The sequence below is a fragment of the Agelaius phoeniceus genome, chromosome 6 (assembly GCF_051311805.1).
Source record: "Agelaius phoeniceus isolate bAgePho1 chromosome 6, bAgePho1.hap1, whole genome shotgun sequence".
Taxonomy (NCBI): Eukaryota; Metazoa; Chordata; class Aves; order Passeriformes; family Icteridae; genus Agelaius; species Agelaius phoeniceus.
This window is the reverse complement of record NC_135270.1, coordinates 5861800-5885794: the sequence shown is the minus strand read 5'-3', so window position 1 is coordinate 5885794 and position 23995 is coordinate 5861800. Positions and strand designations below refer to the sequence as shown.

The 23995-nt window shown below is 41.7% G+C and overlaps 1 protein-coding gene across 6 annotated transcripts in view; it reads left to right on the top strand.

Moving 5' to 3' along the window:
• WT1 (WT1 transcription factor) overlaps positions 1-20021 on the top strand; it is a 34523-nt gene extending 14502 nt beyond the window's left edge. Inside the window, exons 5-9 of one of the 6 annotated variants that reach the window (XM_077179383.1) lie at positions 5477-5579; positions 7070-7220; positions 13977-14066; positions 14864-14947; positions 19996-20021. In XM_077179383.1, the coding sequence (XP_077035498.1) occupies positions 5477-5579; positions 7070-7220; positions 13977-14066; positions 14864-14947; positions 19996-20021 (454 nt within the window). Of the gene's footprint in view, positions 1-5476; positions 5580-7069; positions 7221-13976; positions 14067-14863; positions 14957-18550; positions 19710-19995 lie in introns of those variants that run through there. The other 5 variants (XM_077179382.1, XM_054635230.2, XM_054635229.2 and 2 more) reach the window with 5 other exon arrangements.
• Positions 20022-23995: the final 3974 nt, after the last annotated feature.

The window sequence follows — 23995 nt, the reverse complement described above, 5'->3', positions numbered from 1 at the left end:
GTTAAGGCAGTGAACCTCACTGTGGGACTGGATTTTATCTCCTCAGGCTGTTTGCTGATGATTTGTTCCTCGTTTGTGGTATTTTGTTTGGAGCTGCTGGGATCAGATTTATTCTGTTGCAGGAAAGTCAGTGGGTCTCAGACAACTCAAAATTAATGTTCCACATTAGTGGACACTTTTGCCATTGGTTTCTCTTTCATATTTTTGTGTTGCTTTTAAATTTGTCCAGTATGAAAAGCACTGCTTCCTTCCACAGCAGTTCTAGAGAAAGATCTCAGGGCTATAAACCCCCTCCTTTATATTTTAATGAGTTAAATGTAAAAGTGACATGGAAATAACTGATACCAGGCAGGAAGTGATACAGCATGGTAGACAAGAAGTGTAGCTACATTCCCAACAGCAAGACTCCATGTAATTTTCTCTTCAGCTGCTCGAGTGAAAAGCTTTGATCCAAATTTCTAAGAGTCATCTGAAATCAGGCATAGAACCAGACAACATTTTGGTTTTCCTCTTTTGGTTTTGCTTGGATGTTAAACACTCAGCATGTTTCGTGGAAATTGGTATTTATTGCTGTTTTCTCAAGCTCACTGTAAGGAATATTGGGTATGATCTCTGTAGAACACTATTAAAACTACATCTTAAGCAAGGCAGGGAAAACCTTTCTTGTTTAGGAGTGGTTTGTAAAGGCTTTTCTGTTTAGCTTTGGTGGTATTATTAGTAAAATTTGGAGATATGAAACTTGGGTTCAGTTCTGCAATCAAAATGAGCTGAAAATGAGCAATAACCTCCAGTAATATGGAATTTATCCTTTCCCACTGGTCTTGTCCTGAAGGGAAAGGTTTGGTGAAATCCTGATTCCAATCAGGTCTGTGGTAAAAATCCCAAACCAAAGAAAGGCTATTGAAGTCAGAAACACAAAGATCCCCTGAAAATCTGGAGCCTTCCTTTCATTAGCCAGCTGATTGAGGATAGCAGAAGGGCTCAAATCTGTGAAATTGCATTTTTTAATATTCCTTTGCTTTGGAAAGGGCAGATTAAAATGCAGCTTCGTACTCCACCCTCCATAATATCATCAGACAAAAACCAGGCAGAAACAGGATCTTCTATATAACTAATCAGGATCTTTTTCTGTCTCCATACATGTTTTTCCCAGGGTGCTAGGATGGTAAATATTTTAGCAGAGGGAATTAACTCTACTTCTCTTCCTTTATGTTCTGTTATCAACGGGACTAGCCCACACCCTCACTTTGCCTCATTTTTGGCTCTGTTTCTAAACCCTAAAATTCCTGTTCCTGCAGTGAAACACAATTAAATTGAAGCTTAATGTGGTGCCTGTTTTATGTAATCTTGCTTTCTGGCTTTTTTTTAATTCTTCCAAGTCTGAATCTCATGAATCAATGTGTACTCACATTTCATCTGAAATTTTCTAGCTCTCCTCAGTGTGTCCTAAAGCTTCCCTTTTTTGGTTTTTGAAATAATAATAAAAAGCTTAACTCTTCAGATTAAGTTGTAGCTGCTTTATACATTGGACAGGCAATTTCAGTTTTACAAAGTAAAAATGGTGTGAGAGAGAAATTGCAGCTTGATTGTTTTTTTGAAATATTCAGATTAGAATGTCATCTTTTATGAGTTTTTTTTTATAACCACTTAGATTGATACAACTCTCTAAAGCTGCTCTGTTTTTCATCACACATTCTCATCTGTAAACCCTTCATTTTTATTAATCTCTGTACAATCTGTACAACTCTGAGATTAATCATTTTAAAAGAGCTACTCTGCGAGTGTTAAGGATTTGCTGGGCTAATGGTAAATGCAAGTGCTTCTAAATACTCCACAGCACAGAGCTCTTCCTTTGCAAGTATCAGCCTTTGTTTCCCAGTTATCTAGAATTACATTTTATGGCTCTGTTTCCAGCTCTGGCTGTCTAGATCCAAAGAACAAAATACACTGAGTCCTTTTTTCACCAGCTAACCCAAACTCTAAATATTTACAGTCCATTTCTGGCTTTGAGCAGTTCTGATTGAAGTTAAAGGGAATTGTGTATTTACAAATAATGGCAGATTTGGACTGTGAGGCCAAATCCTTCAGTCCTTGCTCAGACAAAAATTTGTGTTGGATCCTGGCAGGGCAGTTTGGCTGCATCTGGTCCTGCTTAGTTTTGAGTCCTTTTAGGATCTGCAAGAGGGATCAGCCCAGTGTCTCTCCTATGGGTGACTCTGGGCCTTACTGGGGACTTTTTCTGGCTTTTTTTCTTCTTCTTTGGTTAATTCAGCTGAGCTTATAAGACATTGTCTCTTTGCCTACTTTAACACAGAGTTCCTGACTGAAAAAGATGAAAGTTAAGGGCTGTGCTACTCTCTGGAGATTTCCATTTAGTTAATGTACTGCAGGTATAAATTCACCAGTCACTTGTATTCCTCGTGTATGTGGCATTGCATGATCTCCTGCATGCAATAAAGCAGGGGTGTGAGTTTAATAATGGATCTAGATTTGTATCTGCTCTTCTATCCCTGCCTTTATTGTAGGATATAAACTGCAGCCATATGAAACAAGCCAACTGTGCCAGCTGTGATGTACACTTTGTGGCATAAATCATGGCTAAAGCATGGAGTAAAGAGGCTGGAAGGGAAAGAACTCTATTTCCCCATGAGGATGCAGAGTGAGGGCTGAACTTCAAGACAGCAGCAGTGCAGGGACAATTTGTGAAAGCTCCTCCTTCAGTGTTCCAGTTTCCCACTGACTAAAAGGAATATCCACCTGTTAATTTCTATCTCCCCAAAGGTCAGATTATTCCACAGCACTCCATAATGAATAAACAGTGTTTTAACCAAGAAATCTCTCACGATCCATTCTGCTGTCAGCAGCCATATGGCCATGCTGAGTGCCAGCCAATGCTGATGGAAATGTGCCCAAAGTAAAATGGGAAATAGGGCTCCTGGTTATTAAAGCATCTCTCCTAGGGAGCTGGTTAAGGACTTAGTGTATTATGGGTCAAGGGGCTCAGAAAGCAGGTTTTAATCTTCATGGATTCTTGTATGTGCAGTTTTTGTGAGGCACAACTAGAAATAAGGGGAGGAAATGTGTAAAAGGCTGGTTGTGGAGGAAGGCTTCCCAACTGTGCAGTAAAAACTGAGATGGAGATCACCTGGAGGATACCTCTCATTCATGGAGCCATTCCTTAGGGCTCAGACAGGGGCTTTGTTCTGCCTCTCATTCCTGGGAGGAATTATTTCAGAACTAGCTGGTACTTACAAAAAAAGATTATCACTGAAAGATGAAAACCATGGGAATGTGGAGGGAAAGTGGGGCTGTGTTTTATGGTACGAGATTTTACTACATATTCCTGCCTCTTCCTACAAAGTTTCTGTCCTGGGAATTCTTATCAGCCTTTGTGTCTGTTGTTTATTGTGGTGTTTAAGGTTGTCAGGATGGGTGTGAAGGGGAGGTTACACTCAGGGTGACCAGTGCTGAAGTTCACATTTACCCTTGATTTATTGCTGTGCTGCAGGTCAGCAACAGCTTCTGCTGAAGAACTTCCTCCTTATCAATGGTGGCTCCCATTCCATTCCATTCCATTCCATTCCATTCCATTCCATTCCATTCCATTCCATTCCATTCCATTCCAGTTTCGAAATGCACTGTGTAATTTGTGATCAATGTGGGTATCACCATGGCTTGGAGGATTTCAACACTCCTCTCCCCAGCTTTTTTTTTAAAATTTTTAAATTTTTTTTTTTTTGACCTGTTGCCTTTAAACAGAGAGGAAAATTTGATGTTGGTGGGGAATATGTGCTGATCAAATGGTGATAGCAAATGGTAATTTGTTACTTGAATTAGGCAGCAAAAGGCCACTTGTGGGCTCTGGGCAGAGAGGAGACCCCATTTATTTGGACATGGTACATATCTACAGCATAGTTTAATCCATTTAAATCAGCTAATGATATCTTTATCTATTATTACAGAATTAATTACAGATATTACTACAGAATAGAGATCCTTTCTTGTCACCCCCAATAACTTATTCCATTATGACCACCTTAAAACCAAATTAAAATTGCATTAAGCAGAGCATACCTTCCCAAAAGACGTGGCCTTTGATTTGAAGGGGCAGGTGGAGCCAGGATTTGAAATGAGCTCTGCAGAGCAGTGGAAGAGCTGACCTCAGAGAACACCTCTGGCAGGGAGCAGCCTGCCCATCGTGCCAGGGGTGAGGAGGGCAGCCCATCCTGGCCAGGCAGAGCTGCTCTCAGACACTGCTGCCCTCCTCTGCAGCCAGGCTCACAAACCCTTTAGACACCTCCTGCATTCCAGCTCCACTGCCTGCTCTGCAAATCACTTAAGAGGTTTAAAACTTCCTTGTAATTCTACTCTGCACATGAACTTTGAGTGAAGGGAAAGGAAGGACCAGTGAAATGAGAGTCTGGACCTCAGGGACCCCTTCAAATTGCTATTGCAAGCATTTGGCAGAGGCTGGGATAACATCCTACATATCCATCTCTGTCCCTAGCTGTGTGCCCTGGGGTTTTGTTCTGGGCTTTCTAATTTCTGGTGCTGTGCAAAACATGTACACTTGCCATTGCCAATGTGCACCTCCACAAGTGATAATGTAACATACTCCTTCAAAAATTAAACCTAAAATGTATTTGTGTGGTTCTGATATTAGGAAGGCTGCAAACAGGAGACACAGCAGTGTTCCAACATTCAGGATTTTGAAGAACATAATTAGAAAATACATATGGCTGTGGCAACCCCAAAACACACCAAAATTTGCAAATTCTTAAAATTTTTGTGAAAATTTATACCTAGTGGGGATAGCCTGGTTTTTTTCCCAAATTTTATTTATATAAAGGGTTAATTTGTGGTGTATCCTGCAAGCTGATACATGGGATAAATAGTTTAGACACTGATTTGTAATCTCTGTTTATGAGTACATGACTGCTATTCTTATAAATGTCATCACTTGCTTGGTAGTATCAGGTAATATCTGAGTCATGAGGTGCTGACAAAAATCCACTGCACTTAATGTGAAACTTGAGGCATTTTGCTCATTCCAAAAGATATTAGCAATAGCCAGCCCCACGTTTGACTGATAAATAATGTGAACATGTGCACATGACACTGTTGTGCTGCTATGTGAATTTTTCCCTCTTACCTAAAATCTTTGTGGAAATACATCAGAGTTGAAATCATGACAATTTCTTTTTTCTTTTTTTCTTTTTTTTTTTTTTCCCCTGGATGCCTTAATGGATGCTAATAGATGTATGAATGGAGTCAGTGCACTGTGCCAGTGGGAGCAGATCCATGTGCATGAAGGCAGAGCAGGTTTCCTTTGGTGAATTTCACTTGAACTTGGATATCATGTCTGCAAAAGCAAACTCTGCATATGTTGCCATTGACTTAAGGAAAGAAATCTCTCACATGGAGTTGTGTACTGAAAAATATGTGATTTTTTCATTATTCCCATCTTTACTTGCAGACACACAGCGGGATATGAAAATGAGAACCACAGTGCTCCCATGCTGTACAGCTGTGGGGCCCAGTACAGAATACACACCCATGGGGTCTTCAGAGGCATACAAGTGAGTATTGTGGGGCATTCTTCACAGGGAAGCAAAACTGCAGCCTGTTTGTAGTGTTCACTCACTGCTTCACTGGTGTTTGTGAACCTATCCTTGATTTGTGGCTTCCCCGCCTTGTCAAGAGATGCTTTATGCAAATGTCCTGACCTCACTGAAGCCATTGCACTCTAACATAAGATTTCTTTCTGACACAGTCATTTAAAATTGCTCATCTCTTCTTCTGAAGCATGTCTGCAAGGCAGTTTTCCTTTCTGTGCTTACTTACCTTACCGGCTTCTCAGGATGGTCCAAAATGAGTGATCCAGTTTCCAGTTTCCAGCTCCAATCACTATGGCCATGAGTGATGTAACCTCTGTGGTTATATCTAATATGACCACATATCTAATCTATATCTATAGGACTATATCTAATAACTACATATATGAAAGTGTCAGATGACATTTTGCTTTTACGTGTTTCTCAAACTTCACTAATTCAAATGGATTTCCATAAAACTATGGATGTGATTGTTTTGTAATAATAAGTAATTAGTGAATATTTGGGAGGAACTTACCATTCACAGGAGTTCATTTCCTCCCTTTCTGAGACAGTCATATCATTATCAAATACTCCTGTAAAAGACATACCTTGTTAAAACTGATGGCAAAGTCATTACAGAGTATGTGTCTCTTCTGTGTTGCTGTGTTGTAAATGTACATCTGTGTTTTCAGATAGCATCTTTTCTCCTTTTCCTTTTCTGTGTAGTTTAGCCAGTCATTATTCAGTGGCAAGCTCTCAGAAACAGGCTCCTGAGCCGGCTTTTGTTGGATGAATAAAAGTAAATGGTCGACATTGTTTAAGGAAGTTAATTATCCCAGAAGGAGGAGATCATCTTTGATGGAACATTGTGACAGTGGCCAAAATGCATTAAGGCTGAACTATTCACCAGCTCCACCTAGACAGTTGTTTTTGTTTTGTTCTTAATCAGTTTGTGTTAATCCAAGACATCAATTTCCTTGTCCTTTAGCTTTATATGAGTATTTAAAATAAAAAGGACAACACTTGTCTGGCTCATGCTCTTTCCCTCTCACCCTGGTATAAACTTAAAAGTATTTTCTGTGGCAATGGGAGTTCTGCCAGGATTGTGTGGTTATGCATGAGGTCAGTGTGGGCCATTCAATCTCTCATACAAAAAATTGAGAATTCTCTCACTGGTGAGAACTGAGCAGAGCTCACTGTGCTTCACCTTCAGATAATTTTAACTCTCTGCAAAGAGCCAATCAAGGCCCACTAAAGTCGCTGACGTAGAATGAAGCAAAATTTCCGGTTTCCAGCACGATCCATCCGAGCATCTGTTGGATGAATAAAAGTAAATGGTCGACATTGTTTAAGGAAGTTAATTATCCCAGAGCATCTCTCTTCGTCCTGGGGAGGTGCTGGGGTGGGACCTGAGTGTGTGAAGTCAGAGCTGAGGACACCCAGGTGGCCTCAGCAGGTCTCTGTCCCTGCAGGATGTCCGGCGTGTGCCTGGCGTGGCTCCCACCATCGTGCGCTCGGCCAGCGAGACCAACGAGAAGCGTCCCTTCATGTGTGCCTACCCTGGCTGCAACAAGAGATACTTCAAGCTGTCCCACTTGCAGATGCACAGCAGAAAGCACACTGGTGGGTAGAAATCACAGCACAGCAGAGTGGGCATGGGGGGTTGGAGATGGCACAAGGGGCAAGGAATGAGCTGCCAGGTCAGGGAGCACGAGAATCCGTCAGATCACGGAATCACAGAATCACAGAATGATGAGGTTGGAAGAGACCTCTAAGATCATGGAGTCCAACCTCTGCCCTAACACCTCAACTAGACTATAGCACCAAGTGTCATGTCCAGTCTTTATTTAAACACATCCAGAGATGGTGATTCTACCATCTCCCTGGGAAGAAGAGCATTCCAGTACTTTATTCTTTATTAGCATTCCAGTACTTTATACTTTATTATTCTTCCAGTGAAAAATCCAACCTATACCTTCCCTCACATAGCCTGAGACTGTGTCCCTGAGACTGTGATGAGTGAGCATGTGCTCTGTCAGCTGGGAAACTCCTCTTGTCATCTGGGCAATCCCTCTTTTTGTCACCTGGCAATCCCTCTTTGTCACCTGCAATCCCTCTCTTGGAGCTGAAGCTCTCTGGATCTAGCTAAGGAAAACACACAGCAATCAGGTCACCTCCCTCCATCTCTTACTGTTACAGGGCTGTGAGTTGTTTTCTCTTTTAATTTTTTTTCCCTTCTTTCCCTCCTCATTTGGGACCATTGAATCTCACTCCAGATCTCATCTAATGTTAATTATGAAGAATTTTCCTCTGCAAGAGGAACCTAGACATTCACCATCCTCTGGCTCTCCTGTGTAAACCTTTTCTGGTAGGCAGGGATTGGCAGATAGGTTCCCTGCAATGGGATCTTTCCATGAAGGATTGAGCCTGAAGCCAGTCATTTGTAGGATAATGTCTGGATTCTCTCTGAGTTCGGGAAATTAGACCTCAAAATATAGAAATCAAATACTCTGCTGCACCTTGCTAAAGAGCAGACAGAGTTATTTCCCCTGTTGGGAGATTGATGGTGTTGGATGTGTAAAATGATGATATATTTTTAGATATGTTCCTTATGGGTTTTAATTTTTTTGATTGCCTGTCATATTTTTATTTAGAAAGTTCTTTCTGTGCTTACCTAGAAGTCTGTGGATGTAATCTGTAAATATGGATGTTGAGTTAACCATTGATGTGATGGAAGACCAAAGGGATGGAAGAGAGCAGGAGGGCAGCCCATGCTGGGTGACCTGGCAGACTGTCTAACATCTCATAAAGATAGTTGCAATCTTCTCCTTTTGGAGATCTTTCAGTCAGTTAATTGTGTCAACTGTGAGAAATGCACACAAAGCACTTTTAATTAATGAATGGGCAGGTCAGAAAATATTGAGACAGCTGTCTTCAAAGCTGCTGAAATTAAAAATTTAAGATACTTTAGACTGTAAGTGCAAGCTCATCTTTAGAAGGGAAGGTCTACGGAAATGCTATTCTATTTTCTATAAATAAATTGGAACCAAGAACATTTGGAAATCTTTTGAAGGCCATTAAATTCAGTATTGCCTAAACAGTTCTGAATTTTTTCCCACAATCACTGTTTCCTTCATTCCTAAATTGATTTACTCTGTGCTTTAGCAGTCATTATTTGTTTGCTCTGGTCCTGTATTTTATTCCATTTAGTTGCTTGGCTTTCCCAGTGTTATTTCTGGATCAATCACGAGGACTTCAGCTTACATATGTTTTTTCATTAGCTGGAGAAGATTTTTAATATTATATCATATATAATTTAGGCTTGTAAAGTCAGAAAACCCCCAAAAGACATGAGGGATAGGCCTGTGTCTGTCTTGACACCCCAGAGAAGGGTTGGAGGGGTCCCATTGTCATTGGGGCCTCTCCTCTGGTTCATGCTGCAGTGCAACTGAGTAGAGGAAAACCACTTTTTTCCCTTCCAACACCTTTTCTGTACAGGTGGGCACAGATCCTTCTGCATACACATTTTGATATGCTGACAGCAAAAAATTATTTATTTTTCAAACCCTTGGAAGTTTCTTTCCATGAGAGGCCAGCTTGTTTCCCAAAGCTTGTGTTTGCTGCTGCCAGCATTTCTGTGTAATGTTTCCAAGCTGGTTGCAGCTGGAGAGAGGAAGCAAGGGATGAAAATTGCTGGTGCAGCTTGCCTGGCTGAGGAGTTCAGATTTAGGATCAGAAAGGAGTTTTTCCCTTCACCATCTGGCAGGGTTTTGTCCTCAGCCTGTTGAATGGGTACTGGACATTTCCTATTATTATAGGTCTGGGAATTCTACTTATATATAGTAGAGTACATATAGTATATATAGAGTACATATTATGGTCTGGAAATTCTACTTACCAAACTTCCAGATGCTGTAGAGGCTTAGAAAATGATGCTCTTCATTTCCTGTCTCCTCCTGTGGTCTGCCAGTCCTGATTTTGGGAGGGTTTTGGGAAGTGTGGGAGCATCTGGAGGGGATAACTTCCCAGTTACCATATTTTCCTGGCTGCTGGATGTGTGGATGGTCTGGACTTGGTGGCCATGAAGGTTTTCCTCCTTGCCATGCTCTTCAGGAGTCCTGGGCAGCCAAACCCACTGTTGTGATGCACATCCATTTCCTTTGCAACTTCATGGGTTTGTCTAACCCTGACTTCTTTCTCTTGCATGTCAAAAGCAAAATTTAGAACCAGTTTTCTCCAAAAATAATGTGGTTGTGTTTGTCACACCTCTCCTAATCAAACAAACAAAAAAATATTAATCTTCCTGCAGGGGGATTCTGGACTCACTTATGGGTTTGGAGCTCTTCCACCTTATGCTATCTTAGTGTAGCGCTAGGTCAAAGATTTTGGTCATTTTTTAAATGATGAACACATGATTTGAAAACAAGCTGTTACATATATATGATATGAAACCAACAGATTGTATCTTTGCAGGATACTGTTGGCTCTAGATTATATTTTTTATTTCTGTAATAGATACATACAAAGGACTGGCTCATCAGATCTTCCATCCTTCTTTCCCAGTTGCTGTATTGCAAAACCAAGCAAGGCCCTGAAACACAAAGTTGGATTCTGTTATCAGTTTTTACCAATGTTTCAAATAACCTCAGTTGAAAATATGTTAACACTTTGTACCCTCCGAGGCTGCTTATCTGTTCTTAACAATGCCTTCATTGAAACATTCACAGCCAAAAAAGCTTTTTTCTTATCTTGGTGTATTTTGCTGCAGCAGATAGGCCTCTGAAAGGAAATGCAGAAATACATCTAACTTTTCAACTTTGCAGCAAATAATGTGAGTTGTCATCCCATGGCAGGCTTCAGGCACTTCCCTGCAGCAACAAATTGATGTCTAGACCTCCATAAATTTCACTTCTGGTGGAAGCATCAGCATTCTTGCCAGAGACCCTTTAGATTCAGTGCCACTCATTGGGAAAACTGGATTTATCCCAGCACAAAGCTGAGCAGGTTTGCAGAGAGAAAATCCTCTGCCTGTGTGCCAGGGATGTTCTTTAGCCTAAATGGGTTCATGCTGTCAGCTGCAGGTATGGGCTGCAATGGAGAGTGAGAATCTGTACATCAGGAAGGTTGTCCTTTATGGTAGGTGTCAAGCTGTGTCCTTTCAGGCTGCTATTTCTACAGCATAAAATAAAAAATGCTTAGGGATCTAAAATACAAAATTAATTTCAGAACAGTAATGACATGTCACAGCTGAGCTATGGTGTGGAGATGACAGAAAATGTTAACTGTAAAGGCTCCCTAGTAAATAAATCAACATGTATTTTGTGTGAGTTTGCTGAAGCAAATGATATTAAATAAAAATGTAGCATTAGCAAGGCAAAGTTGTGATCATGGGACTTGTTTGATTAAGTGGGTACACTTATTTAAGAAAAGGGGTTTAAATTGGTGAAGGATGTATAGACCAGCCTTTGGATTCTCATTCCCACTTGCAGGCTCTGGTTTCAGAATCAGCCTCTTTTTCTCATCTGTTCTTGTTAGCAACAGGCTTTTACTCTTGAAGAAGTCCTTAATTAAAGCAGTGACTGTGAATATTTTGTGCAACTGCTACAGCAGTAGAATTTTCTGTTTTCCCATGCACCTGAGCAAATGAATTTGCTCCAGAGAAAACATGCACACTTCCCTCAGTTTAAATTAACTGCTTTTGACAAAAATTTGTTTTATTAGGAACATTTCTTGCAACATGTGCAAAGGCAGATTCACACTTGTTTTACAATTCTTGACCTTTTCTTTTAAAAATTGTTTTCCTAAATATCCAAGGCATGCCATATTCAAGGCATGCCATTTCCTCTATCCTCTCACATCTTTATTATTTCATTATGGCCTTTTTTTGCACTACTTTCAGTATTGTAAGTAATGATGTCTCAGGCAGAAGGGCTGGTGAAGCTCCATCTGCATCTCCTGGTTTGTTTTGGGGCTGTGTGTGCTCACATAGGGAGGTGACAGCATCACTGGATATTTTCATACACAAAGAGACTTTAGCCTTTTACTGGAGAGGCTTTGGCAGGGCTGGGGAAATGAGACACTCTCACTGTGGGAATTTCAAGGGGGACTAACAGACTTCTTCTCATCTGGGATCTTTCTGTTGCCCTGTTCTGAGGAAATTTATGTGGCAGTCAGCTTTGGCAGCTGACACAGAAGATGAAGAAGGAAAGGGGAATCAGGATTTCTGTCTAATGTTGTGCCTCTTTTTGCTTATTTGCTTTTTGTTTTCTTCCCAGTGTCATCATAACCCTATGTAAACATTTTAGATTGCTTCCTTTAATATCTTCATGGGTTAAATCTGACTTTAATTCAACCAAGATTATTTTCCAAAGTACTTAAAGGAATACTTTCATGTGCATGCCATCAGAGCCTCTATGCTGTTTTATTCCTATGCCTCCTTAGCCATCTTCTAAGTTTATATTGCAATTAGCAGACAATCATCCTGTCACTGCATTCTGCTCTGCTGACATTCCCCCTCTTAAATCTGCCAAAGGGCTGAATTCCTTGGAAGTAAGTGGTTTCTGGAAAGCAGGCACCCCCCAGGGAGTCCTTGTGGTCAAAGTGTATGGAACTATTTCAAACACCTGTGGCAACTTTAATCTCCTATGCTAATAAATTAAGCCCAGCAGACATAGAAATTGTCCACACCTAGGTTTGAGAGTCAGTAAACTCCTTGGGGGTGACTGCCACAGGAAGTCAGCTTGTTCTTGCAGATTTAGCTGCTTTTGTAAAATTCTTATTTTAGCTGCACCAGGATGAATTTGGAATGCTCTCCTTAATATGCTGCTTGTTCTCTGTCACCTGGGTCCAAAGGCATCTGCTTTAAACGAAACTGGTTTGCTCTGGTGTCTCAGAATACCAGTGCAAGCAGAATAAATGTCCTCACCACAGAATCAGACATGCAGACACCTTCAGTGGAGGTTAAAATGAAACAGGGAGAAACCAACCTCTCTGCCCACTCCAGCTGATGTTTTCCTGGAGGAAAAGGTCCCACAGGACCTTTGGTTTACATCTCAGCTTCCCACAGCAGGCAGAGCTGCTGCCTCTTATTTAAGAAAAGGGGTTTAAATTGGTGAAGGACATATGGACCAGCCTGTGGGTTCTCATTCCCACTTGCAAGCTCTGGTTTCAGAATCAGCCTCTTTTTCTCATCTGTTCTTGTTAGCAACAGGCTTTTACTCTTTTTTACTCTTTTACTCTGGCAGAACTCCCAAACAGAGCCCAGCATCCTCCCAGCTCTGCAGCTCCACTCCTGCTCCTGCTGAGGCTCTGTGCTGTGCCTCTGAACCAGACTTTCTGTGGGCAGAAATGCCATTTAATGGAATTTAGATTTATTTAGACATTTATTAAATGTAATAAGTGGCCGAGGTTTCAGCAGGATTCCAGGGTTGTGCAAAGGGATCTCAGGTTAGGAGTAAGTCAGACCTGGAAGATCATGGAGCTGCTCCTGTAACAGCATGAGGATTGTTTTGGCTGAACTTGCCCAAATTTCAGTACCCCTGTGCTCTGCTGGCAATATTTCCCTCTTTCCTCAGACCCCTCAGCTGCTGCATTTCTTTTTGCATGTTTATATGCATTCCTTTGCATTGAAATCCACGTCCTTTTGAAACACTGGCTTGTGGGGATTTCTTTTCCTAAAAAACTCATCCCAGAGAAATCCCACCCTGAGGATCTCTGTTGAACTGCTTGGGAGGAGGGGAAGAGTTTATATTTACATGAGTTTTTGCAGTAATTCATGGCTTTGCCTGTGGGAGCTGTGCAGCTATGTGAGAAATTCTATTTAATGGCACTTTGTGGAAGAAACCTAATTGGTGTTTTGAGGAAGAATTTGTCTTTTCCTGAGGTTGAATTTTTTTTCTCATTAGTTTTGTTCTAATTAATGTAGTTAAAACTGTCACCTGTGTGGATGGAACTTAGTTTTTGCTTTAAACCCAATTTAGTTCAAACTGTGATTTGCTCCTCTGTATGAATTATGTGCTGCTGAGACAGGTGCTACTGAAAGGGTTTAATGGGGTTTTTAGGGAAATATAAACCAAGACATTCCTGTTCTTTAACAGCAGAAAAAAAATTAAAAATTCACTCAACTGGAATTTTTTTCTTGCAGCTTTAACCTCTAATTTTCTTAGAGTGAGCAGATTCAGTATCAGTGTCAATGCAGTAGAATTTTGCCAGCCTTTCCAACAGAGCTGTATGGATTTATGACAATTCAGTCCTGGTGTGCCACTAGATTGCTTCAGACTGCAGAGAAATCTTTCAGAGCAGCACATTTCATCTTCTGGTTCAGCTTGAGGTGCTCCCTCATTTTGCCACATTTTCTAACAAACTGTTTCTCCTCTCCAGGTGAGAAACCTTACCAGTGTGATTTTAAAGACTGTGAACGAAGATTTTCTCGTTCAGACCAACTCAAAAGGCACCAAAGACGACACACAGGTTTGTGGACAAGACCTGCCTGTAATTAGAATTCATACAGGAATTGTGATCCTGAAATTACACTCCTCAAATTTCTATTTTTCTAATGTTGTCTGCTCACAACACCAAATTCTTGAAGTTAATTTTAGGAGAAGACCATGGCTAGGTTTTTAACTGGCCTTTTAGCACTACTGTGGTTGTTTAGGTGAATTTTACATCCTGACACCATCTTTTGAAACAACTTTCATAAGGAAACTGTTTGCTCTATATTCTATGACCATTAATTAAGAATAGATTGTGCTTAAAACTATACAGTTCTGCAAGAAAAAATTGCCAATGTGTAAAATTTACCCCAGACCTATGTGTCATGTGTAAATTAGTTGTATGAAGTAAGTTAAACCTATTGGGAGCACATGAAAACAAATTTCTGCATGTTGATTTTCTTCTGTCCTATTTGCTCCTGCAGGGTGCCCTGAGTGCCAAACCTCAGGGTCAGGATTAACAATGTTTGCAGATGATTTAAGTGGGGGTTTGTTTATGGTGGAGCTGCTCAGAGGCTTCAGACCCAGGCACTGGCAGAGGAGGTTACAAAGGGTGGGGGCCTCATTAATGACTAACTTTCTGTAATGTGTAGGCACAGGGATGGGAGGAGCAGTTACAGTAACTAGAACAAAAAAAAAAAAAACAAAAAACCAAAAAACCCCAAAAAAATAATAAAAAAATCCAGGCTTTTGAAACTTCAGAAATATCTGATTTCATTCACCCTTTCAAAAATGTTGGGACATAAGAAGAATAGAATTTTTTTTTTTGTCTCTTAGGTGTGAAGCCCTTTCAGTGTAAAACCTGTCAGAGAAAGTTCTCCAGATCTGATCATCTGAAGACTCATACCAGGACTCATACAGGTAAAACAAGTGCGTAAACTTTTCTTCACATTTATATTTCTTTTTTTTTTTTTTAATTTTAAATCAATGTTTTTGTGAATTACATGGTTAGAAAGTGTATTAACCAAGATTTAAATATTCAAAACAGCAGAAAGAATTTCAGTGTGCTGATTTTTCAGTGTTGCTGCTTTCCCCAAGTGTGATAGTCACTTTTCACAAAGGGATTTAGGTGATTTTAGAAACTATGCTTTCTTCCTTCATGTTTAAAGAAATTTCAGCTTGGCAAAATAAATTTTGTCAGCTATTATGAAATGAGCATCACGGTCTCAGCCCACAAATGTCAAGTTGATCTACTGCCTTTACTGAAAGAGCCCTACAAGATAGAAATTTTAATTCTAGCTTTAGCCAAAGGTCTGTAATCTAAAGTATTCATGCCTACTCATGCTTCTCCCAAGTGTCAGTTGAGCCTAATGCAGGATAGCACAGCAAAGCTCCTGCTGTTGCTGCTTGTGCTCTAATCTCTCCAGCAGATAAAAGCAGTGCCTTTTGCAAACTCACACTGACAGACACTAAAGTAAAAGCTTACTCAAATATTCAAGGACCTTTTAATTTTTTTTTTTGGTAGAAACCGTAGTATTTCATCTAAATACAGGGTGGGGAAAAAAAGGGAGGCCATTTTAGTCTACTCTGCCCTCACATAAATGTAAACACCATTAAGGAGCAACTGCAGCAAGCTCTGTATTTTAAAGTTTTAGAATTAGTCCTGTGTACTGACATCTGCTGTTCCTTCTGCTATGTATGCAGTGTTTTTACCAAATAATTGTTTACCAGCAGTGTTTTTACCAAATAATTGTTTGCCAAGCACTTTGGCATGTTGTTGGATGTCACGGTGTTTTCCATACTGGTGTTAACCTTTTAAATTCAGTCTCTGTACAGATGGACAAGGAGCCTGAAAATCTTTTTCTCCCTGCTAAGAATTCTTTTTTCTCTTCTGGACCATAAAAAAACACACATTTCAGACTTCCAAAAAATAAAAGAGAAATTTTAATAAAGGAAATGATTCACCTGAGAACAGTGGCATTTTCTGTGGCTCTGGCCAAATAAATGCTTCACCCAATGGCCATGTCTACACTTGCAATCTGCAAATGGCAAAGGCTGTGCTCCTGGGCTGTCCCCATGGTCCTGTTGAGCTGCAGGGCCTGGGTCTCTGTGCATTTCCATGAAGAAAGATGTTTTCTTTACCAGCAAGAGGTAATGTTCTGGGAGAGACAAAATGGTGGTAACACGCTGGCAAGCTGGGATCAGCTGCATTCCCCATCACATTTCACTGCTAACTGATCTGCTAAGTCAGGACTTGCATGACTCCAGCCATTTTTATAGCCCAGATTAGCTACAGTGAAGAACTTGCTCCATTTTGTGGCAGTGAAGCTCCTCTCCCTGTCCCAGCTGCCCCTGGGATCTGAGCCCCACCATCCTTGCTGTGGGTTTGTTTGCTGCCTGCCACTGGCACAGCATCTGGGCTGGTGTTATGGAGCTCCTTCCTTCCTTCCTTCCTTCCTTCCTTCCTTCCTTCCTTCCTTCCTTCCTTCCTTCCTTCCTTCCTTCCTTCCTTCCTTCCTTCCTTCCTTCCTTCCTTCCTTCCTTCCTTCCTTCCTTCCTTCCTTCCTTCCTTCCTTCCTTCCTTCCTTCCTTCCTTCCTTCCTTCCTTCCTTCCTTCCTTCCTTCCTTCCTTCCTTCCTTCCTTCCTTCCTTCCTTCCTTCCTTCCTTCCTTCCTTCCTTCCTTCCTTCCTTCCTTCCTTCCTTCCTTCCTTCCTTCCTTCCTTCCTTCCTTCCTTCCTTCCTTCCTTCCTTCCTTCCTTCCTTCCTTCCTTCCTTCCTTCCTTCCTTCCTTCCTTCCTTCCTTCCTTCCTTCCTTCCTTCCTTCCTTCCTTCCTTCCTTCCTTCCTTCCTTCCTTCCTTCCTTCCTTCCTTCCTTCCTTCCTTCCTTCCTTCCTTCCTTCCTTCCTTCCTTCCTTCCTTCCTTCCTTCCTCCCTCCCTCCCTCCCTCCCTCCCTCCCTCCCTCCCTCCCTCCCTCCCTCCCTTCTTCCCTTCCCTTCCCTTCCCTCCCTCCCTTTCTTCTTTCCTCATAGCCCCTGAGTGATGTGACAAAGCACCCAGCCCAAGTTAACTTGCTCCACATTGAGGAAGCAAAGCAAAGGTGGCTTCCATGCAATTCTATCCTAATTTTACTCAGCTACCAAACTATTTGTTAGGATTCAGGGATTTTTTTATTCCCAAGCAATTTCACTGTGATAGCAATCCTTGCTGTTGAAAGCAAAAAAAAAAAATAATAATCAAAGGAAGTTTTATCCACCCACAGACACATTCAGCAATGAAAGTGTGATCCCTGATATCTGCACCATTTCCCACTGCTGTTTTATGCACTTGTGGGAGATAGTTGTTGCTTTTGCCAGCACTTATGCTAAGTAGATAAAGTAGATTTTAGGAATTCTCTTTCAACTTAAATACCTCACATGGGAGTTTGCAAACAGAAGTACACATTTATGCAAATCTCCTTTTGTCTGAATTTGGATCAGGTGTGTGAAATGCCCAGAGTGTGAGGTAAATAAGAAGAGAAGATGCCTGGGTGAGGTTGTACCACCACCCCAGCGTGTCTGGAGTGTGTTAGAGAGCATGAGGTGTGTAGACAGCACTGAAGAGCCCAGTCCCAGAGCTGAACATATTTTAAAATATTGCATTTATTTTGAGAGAAAAAAAAAAAGAAAAGAAGAAGAAGCATGAGTCACTGGGTACTGCTCTGAGTTAATGAAAGAAGCATTCCATCAGCATTCCTGCAGCATCACAAACACAGCCTGAAATTCCACTTACACACTGCAGGAAATCAGGAGACCAGGTTAACAGTTAAAAAGTGGTGGCATTTCTTGTTAAATTTGAATGTGCTTTGCTTTGAGTTATTTGTAGTGAATATTATGCTCATGAAAATGTTAGAAAAATGCTATTTTGAGCATTTGACATCTCCCATAGATGTGAATCCACTTTATTTAGATAGGGCTGGAAAACTTTGAGTCTGGCTCAGCAGACTCCACACTGAACCCCGTTGCTTCTACCATATTCACTTACACTCACCAGTTTCAAAGAACTTCAGCCAAAACTCGTTGAATTAGCTGGGAAAAACTCCCCTTGACTGGAGGTCAAGCTCTAGAAAGTCCCTGACAGTTTCCACGGTGACTAACAGTGCGCCTGCACCACCACGGAGGCGTGACTGAAGCCTGTGTGGATGCCAGGCTGACTTTGAACCTTGGTCATTTGAGAGCTAAGAGCAGCGTAATCATGGCAGCAGGGTGCTCAGCAAGGGCCTGTCCTCAGGAGTGAACCACTGCAGAGTGTTCCACATCACCTGGAAAGGCTGCTGGTAAACATCAGCTGAGGCAGAGGTAGGAAGGCACCAGCGCTGATGTGAGCAGGAGCTGGGGGCAGTCCCACGCCCTCTCAGGACAGCCCAGGGTGCCTTTCCTCCTGACAGGGGCTCTGCCAGCTCCTCACAGCCCCACAGGAAGAACACAACTAGCAGTGTCTCAGATGAGCTCTGTGCTCAGCTAATAACAGGGTGTTTTGTTAACAGGTGAAAAGCCTTTCAGTTGCCGGTGGCCCAGCTGTCAAAAAAAATTTGCCAGGTCTGATGAATTAGTTCGTCATCACAACATGCACCAGAGGAACATGACTAAACTGCAGTTGGCCCTTTAGACAGTTCAAACAAGTGAAAAAACCAGATGGGACATTATAAGCTACTGCAAACTTTCTCAGCCATCCTCGATCACCTCTGTCAGAGAGCTGCAGCTGCCTTCTCATCCTATCTGACCCAAGATAACTAAAACGTAGGATTCTGCTCAGCCTGCCCTTCCATTTGGAGCTGCACATGTTCCTAGTCAATAAGTTCAAGAGATTTTTACTTGTGGTTTTGTACAGAAGTAGGCAAGACCTCCACAGTTTCAAGATTACTATAAACTATGCTCAGCTTTCATGTCCGTCTCCCGCTCTTTTGTGTTCTTTTCACTTGAACTTTTCCAGGTACAAATTGCTGTACCTTTTTAATTCCTGCAGTGGGTAGGATGATTCCTCCCTGTTGAAGGTCAGCTCTACACTTACATCACCCCTGCATATGCTGAGGCTCCTGAATGCTAGTACAGCTTTCCTCACAAGATGAAGGAACAGTCACCTGAGACACTTTTGGTAATCCTTCTAGAGTTGGAAGCTCTCCTTTTGAAATTTCACTAGTCAAACCTTTTTTTAAAGGTTGTCTTTCTAGAGCAGCTAAAGCCAGATGAACCAGAGCCTCTCTATACAAAAAATAAGGATCTTACCATTAAGTTAACTTGGTTTTTAAAGAATTGCATAACTGAACCCTTAAAACTGTTTTGTTTGTCAATTAGCTCTCTCCTTATCTCTCTCTCTCTCTCTTTTTAATGTATTGGTTTAAATTTATTCTATCATGAGATGCATAGATCTCCTTTACACAAAACTAATTTCAATCATTGTAGACATTTGGGATTTGTTTACAATGTAAAGCCACACTGGTTATGTGGCTAGCAAGCTGTATAAACTTAAAACTGAACTTCTAATGGGGCTGGTCCAGGATCTCCATTAACAGATTTCTCTTAAGATAAGTAACTTAAAAAAGACTCTTTGTCAAGTATATGTGAAAAAGACATTATTAGTGTAAGGAAATATATTATTTCAGGGTTTTGGGAGGAGGGGTTTATTATTTACTTTTAATTGCTTGAAATTGTGTGTATATATATATATCTGATAATGTATTGCTCTTAGACATCTCCAACTAGAAAATGTATAAATATTAGAAGCATCACTGTTCTGATGTTGTTGCTGTTACAAACTATTGATAACACTAAGAATGTAACCTGCATTTTTCACTGAGCTTTCAATTAAAGCCCATTCAAAGAGAAACAAATGAGAGTCCAACAGATGTCTTGTTTCATGTCTGGTATTAAATTTCAAATGCCCTGTCCAATAGTATCCTTTTTTTTTTTCTTTTTTTTTTTTATATATAAGGTACCACCAGCACTGATGACCACTAGTTAACCTGTCCAGGTCTTGACCACAATTTATCCATCTCACTTGGGAATCATACTGGCAGCAGAAAACAGTGTCAAGTTTCATATTGTGCTCTAAAGCAGTTGCTTCAATCCTTCGTCTTCTTACCCAACAATTCCTTCTCTTTTGAGCCGTGAGATTTGTGTAAGAACTTTAGAGAACAAGCAAAATCCCATTTATAAATAGCAGAACTGGCCTTCTGTAGAACTGGGCTGAAACCATAAGCACAGATAACTTCTTAGATTAGGATGTCATAGAGTGACTTTTAAGTAAAAGTTAATTTAGAGTTGGGGTGGCTTAAATCAGTTCAGCAGGTTGGAAAAGACAGTCTTTCATAGATGATGAAGTGTGAAAATGAAGATAAAGAAATATTACTGTTTCTTTGTCATCCTGCCTACTTTTCTCTGGAAGTAAGTACAGCCTGCCTCAGCGCCCTTTGCCCTTGCAAAATATTTGTATCTCTTTAGCAAAAATCTTTAATGTATCTTGCCAAGCTTTTTTTCTCTAATGTACACAATGGAGTTCTATGATGGGTTGAGCTTTCTCTCTTAAAGTGCAGCTGCATCGTCAAGAAAACTCAACAGTTAATTCTTCAAGTCCTCTTTTTCGCCTGGGTATTGCATCACTGTTAATTACTGTTGGGGTACTGTGACTCATTTGTATCAGTCAGCTTTATCTTTTGCTGCCAAAAGACAGCATCTCTCTGGAGAAACTCATAACAAGTGTGGCAAACATCAAATATTTGGAGCGAACGGTGTACGTAAAACTGCACAGAATGAAAAAATAAAGCAACTCCTCCTGCTCTCTTGAAAGAAAAGCTCAGCTGCAATAACAATGTCCTCTGATTTACCCAGCAGTTCTCGGCAACTACAAAACAATCTGTTTTTCAGTCTGCACCCAAAATAGAGAGCTGCCATGAGTGTTTATACTAAAAGCCAAAAAAAGAAAAATCAGCCTCCGGTTTTGCCTGCATCGGTCAAACATAAATAAAACTATCTTCTGTGAAATACAACCAGAACTCCACTGCAGCACAGGCCAGACTTCCAGTGACCTGTAAATAGCTACAGCCATGGTTTGCTGCCTGGGGAATCACATGCCAAATAATAATAGTAGATGGCTACAAAAAATGGAGCGTGGGTTGATGAGTGACAGAGCATGTCCTTTTGCTTGTGCTGTCACCACTTTCTCAGTCAAAGACTTACTGCTACTCTGCTGTTTGATGGTCACTATGCCCCCCCAACCTGTCAAGCACAGAGAGGACGATGGTAAATGTTTACAAGATTTTTAACATTTTTATTCCCGGTTATTTTACGGTGTTTGTTAAGAGAGGTGTTTCACATCTCTACCTTTCATTTCCCTGGTTTGGGGATTCTATCAGCAAGGTAAGCCACCTTTATGGAAATGCTTTAGTGCATGAATTTCTCAGAGGCAGCCCCCAGATGCTGGCTCTTGCAGAATGCAGTTCCTCTTTTTGGGACATGCAGAGATTGATCAGCAGGCCGAGTTGCTGTGAGCTTGACCTCCCCATGAGAGATGAGGGGGCTGCACTCTATTATATCTTACAAGTATCCTCAGCTCTCTGGAAAATTTTCAATCCCACAATTAATTGAGCAAATCTTTTGTGCCTCTGCCCTGTGTTCTTAAACTGAACATGGTGACTGATGTTGTTTTGGCTGATGTTTAATGTCTCTGTGGGATTGGCACCCTCTTCCTGTCCCATGGCTTCTGTAGCCCCCCCAGATGGAGAATGTTCATTATATAGAAAACATTTCTCCTTTTTGTTGCCATTTCATGAGATACAATATGTTGAGTAGGAAAGGGAATGTGATCTCCTCCCTCTCTGGTGCTGTCAACCATCAGAGCTGACTTGGGTGAATATTTTTGAAGTAGGTGAATCCAGCAAAGTGTCTGTCTGCTTTAGGAAAGCACCACAGTGAACCTGTCTGGGTTGTAGCCACAGGATCTGCTCCTGGTCCACATGGTCCATAGTCCATGGCTATGGATTGTGCTGGCCAAGCAGAAGGCTGCTTCAGCTAGGGAACCCATCTGGGGCTAACCCATCCTTCAGACAGGTGATGGTTCCTGTAAGGGAAGGGGGGCATGTGGAGAAGTAGCTCTTTCCTTCTCTGTCCTTCTCTTTCCTTCTCTGTCCTTTTCTTTCCTTCTCTGTCCTTCTCTTTCTTTCTCTGTCTCTTTCATTTTCTTTCCTTGTCTTTCCTTCTCTTCTCTTTTCTTTTCTTCTCTTTCCTTCTCTTTCCTTCTCTTTGGTGGGTTAAGCAAGTTGCCCATTTCAGAAGCCGCTCCAACCAGGCCTATCTGTTTCAGGATGTCAGTAGGATTCATTTCACTGCTCCAACAACCCACCTCACAGCAGCTGGGGACAGTTCCTGGAGGTGCAGGTAGGTGCCTTCAAACCAGTGTTTTTTCCTCCTCTCTGCTCCCCAGAAAATGGAGTTTCCTGAGAGAAGCCTGCTGTGTTTTTGTCACCCATAGGACCCCACAGCAAATCCAGCATGGTAAGCAAGCTGCTCCCTGCACTCTGTCTAAAAGCCCAAGGAAAAAACTCTGGAGCAGGTCCTCAAGTCCCCAGGTCCTCCTAGCATGAGGTGCCACCCAAAGGCCACCAGCTGGCACAGGTGGCACCAGCTGCCAGAGGACCTGGGAAGGTTCTGCTGCTCAGCCCTGCTTGAGCCCTGCTTGTAACTCCCCCTGGGACAGGCAGGAAAAATCACTGAGATTTTCCTTGCTTGGGGAAGACCCTCATTCCTCTCCTTTCCCTCCAATTATCAAAAAAGTAATTAAAGGCAGTGCATGCAGTTCAGAATGGCACTAATGGACAGGAAAGTCCAGCTGCAATATTTGGGAAGATCCAATAAAGGATTCATTAGGATTCTTTGAGTTATTGGAAGTCCTGATGACACAAGGGAGCCTAATGAAACAGAAGACCTGGTCACAAGAGTGATGAGTTAAAAAAAGCCCAAACCCAAACCCCAACCCCACTGACACCCTTCTAAAAATTAGACAATTAAGAGTAAAACCAGGAATGTAGCCAGAACTATTCCACCTCAAATAATAAACACAAGGATAAGTTGCCAAGCAAGGTCAAAGAAGCAAATGGTAAAGTGAGTTTAAGAGACAGCTAGACACTTTTATGGGGAGAGAGGGGATTGAAGGATACAGTGACAAAACTGGGGGTAGGGTTGAGATAAACCCAGAGGACAGTGGTGGGCCAACAGCCTCAGAGAGTGCTCGGAGCCCCAGCTGCTCAGCAGAGATGTGGAGCAGCTCTTGGTGTTCAAGGGAGACTTACCAGGGCTCTGGCAGTGTCCTGTGAGGGGTGAAAAAATTTTAAAAAAATTTTTAAAAATCCCAGGAAGAACACTCTCCTTTTTTTTTCTTTTTGTTTTTCATGAAAGTCTACTTCTAACATAGGAAACAAAGGGGTTGACTAGAATATGATTCAAAAGAGGCAAAACCAAAATATACAGAGGTTATGTTCTCTGCTTGTACAGAGCTTTGCATAATTTCACGTTGTCAGCACAGCTTGGATGGATCCCACAAAATAAAAGCTGGCAGAACTTCCCTGGCTTCACACGGCAGCGTGGTGAAACCTGGTTTGAAGTGCTTGGCTTGGCCACCCCTGCACTGACCAGCAGGTGCTGGTTCCACCCCACAGCAAGGTGGTAAAATGAGGGTGGGGGAGAGCCAAGAGCAGCACAGCCAGGGGAGGTGAGGCAGAGAATCAAATGAGCAAAGTGCAGTTTTCTACACAGACTGCAGTCCAAAGACAAATGGCAGCTTCTGGGGCTAAAAGAAGTTGGCTCTGGTATCCCAAAGGGCTTTGAGTAGTGAGGATGGTCTGAAGGATGGTGTTCTCCTAGAACAGAGATGAAACATGGACAGGGCTCTGCTGGGTGCTGTGGAATGGAGCAGCAGGAAGACTCTGCCCCAAAGAGGC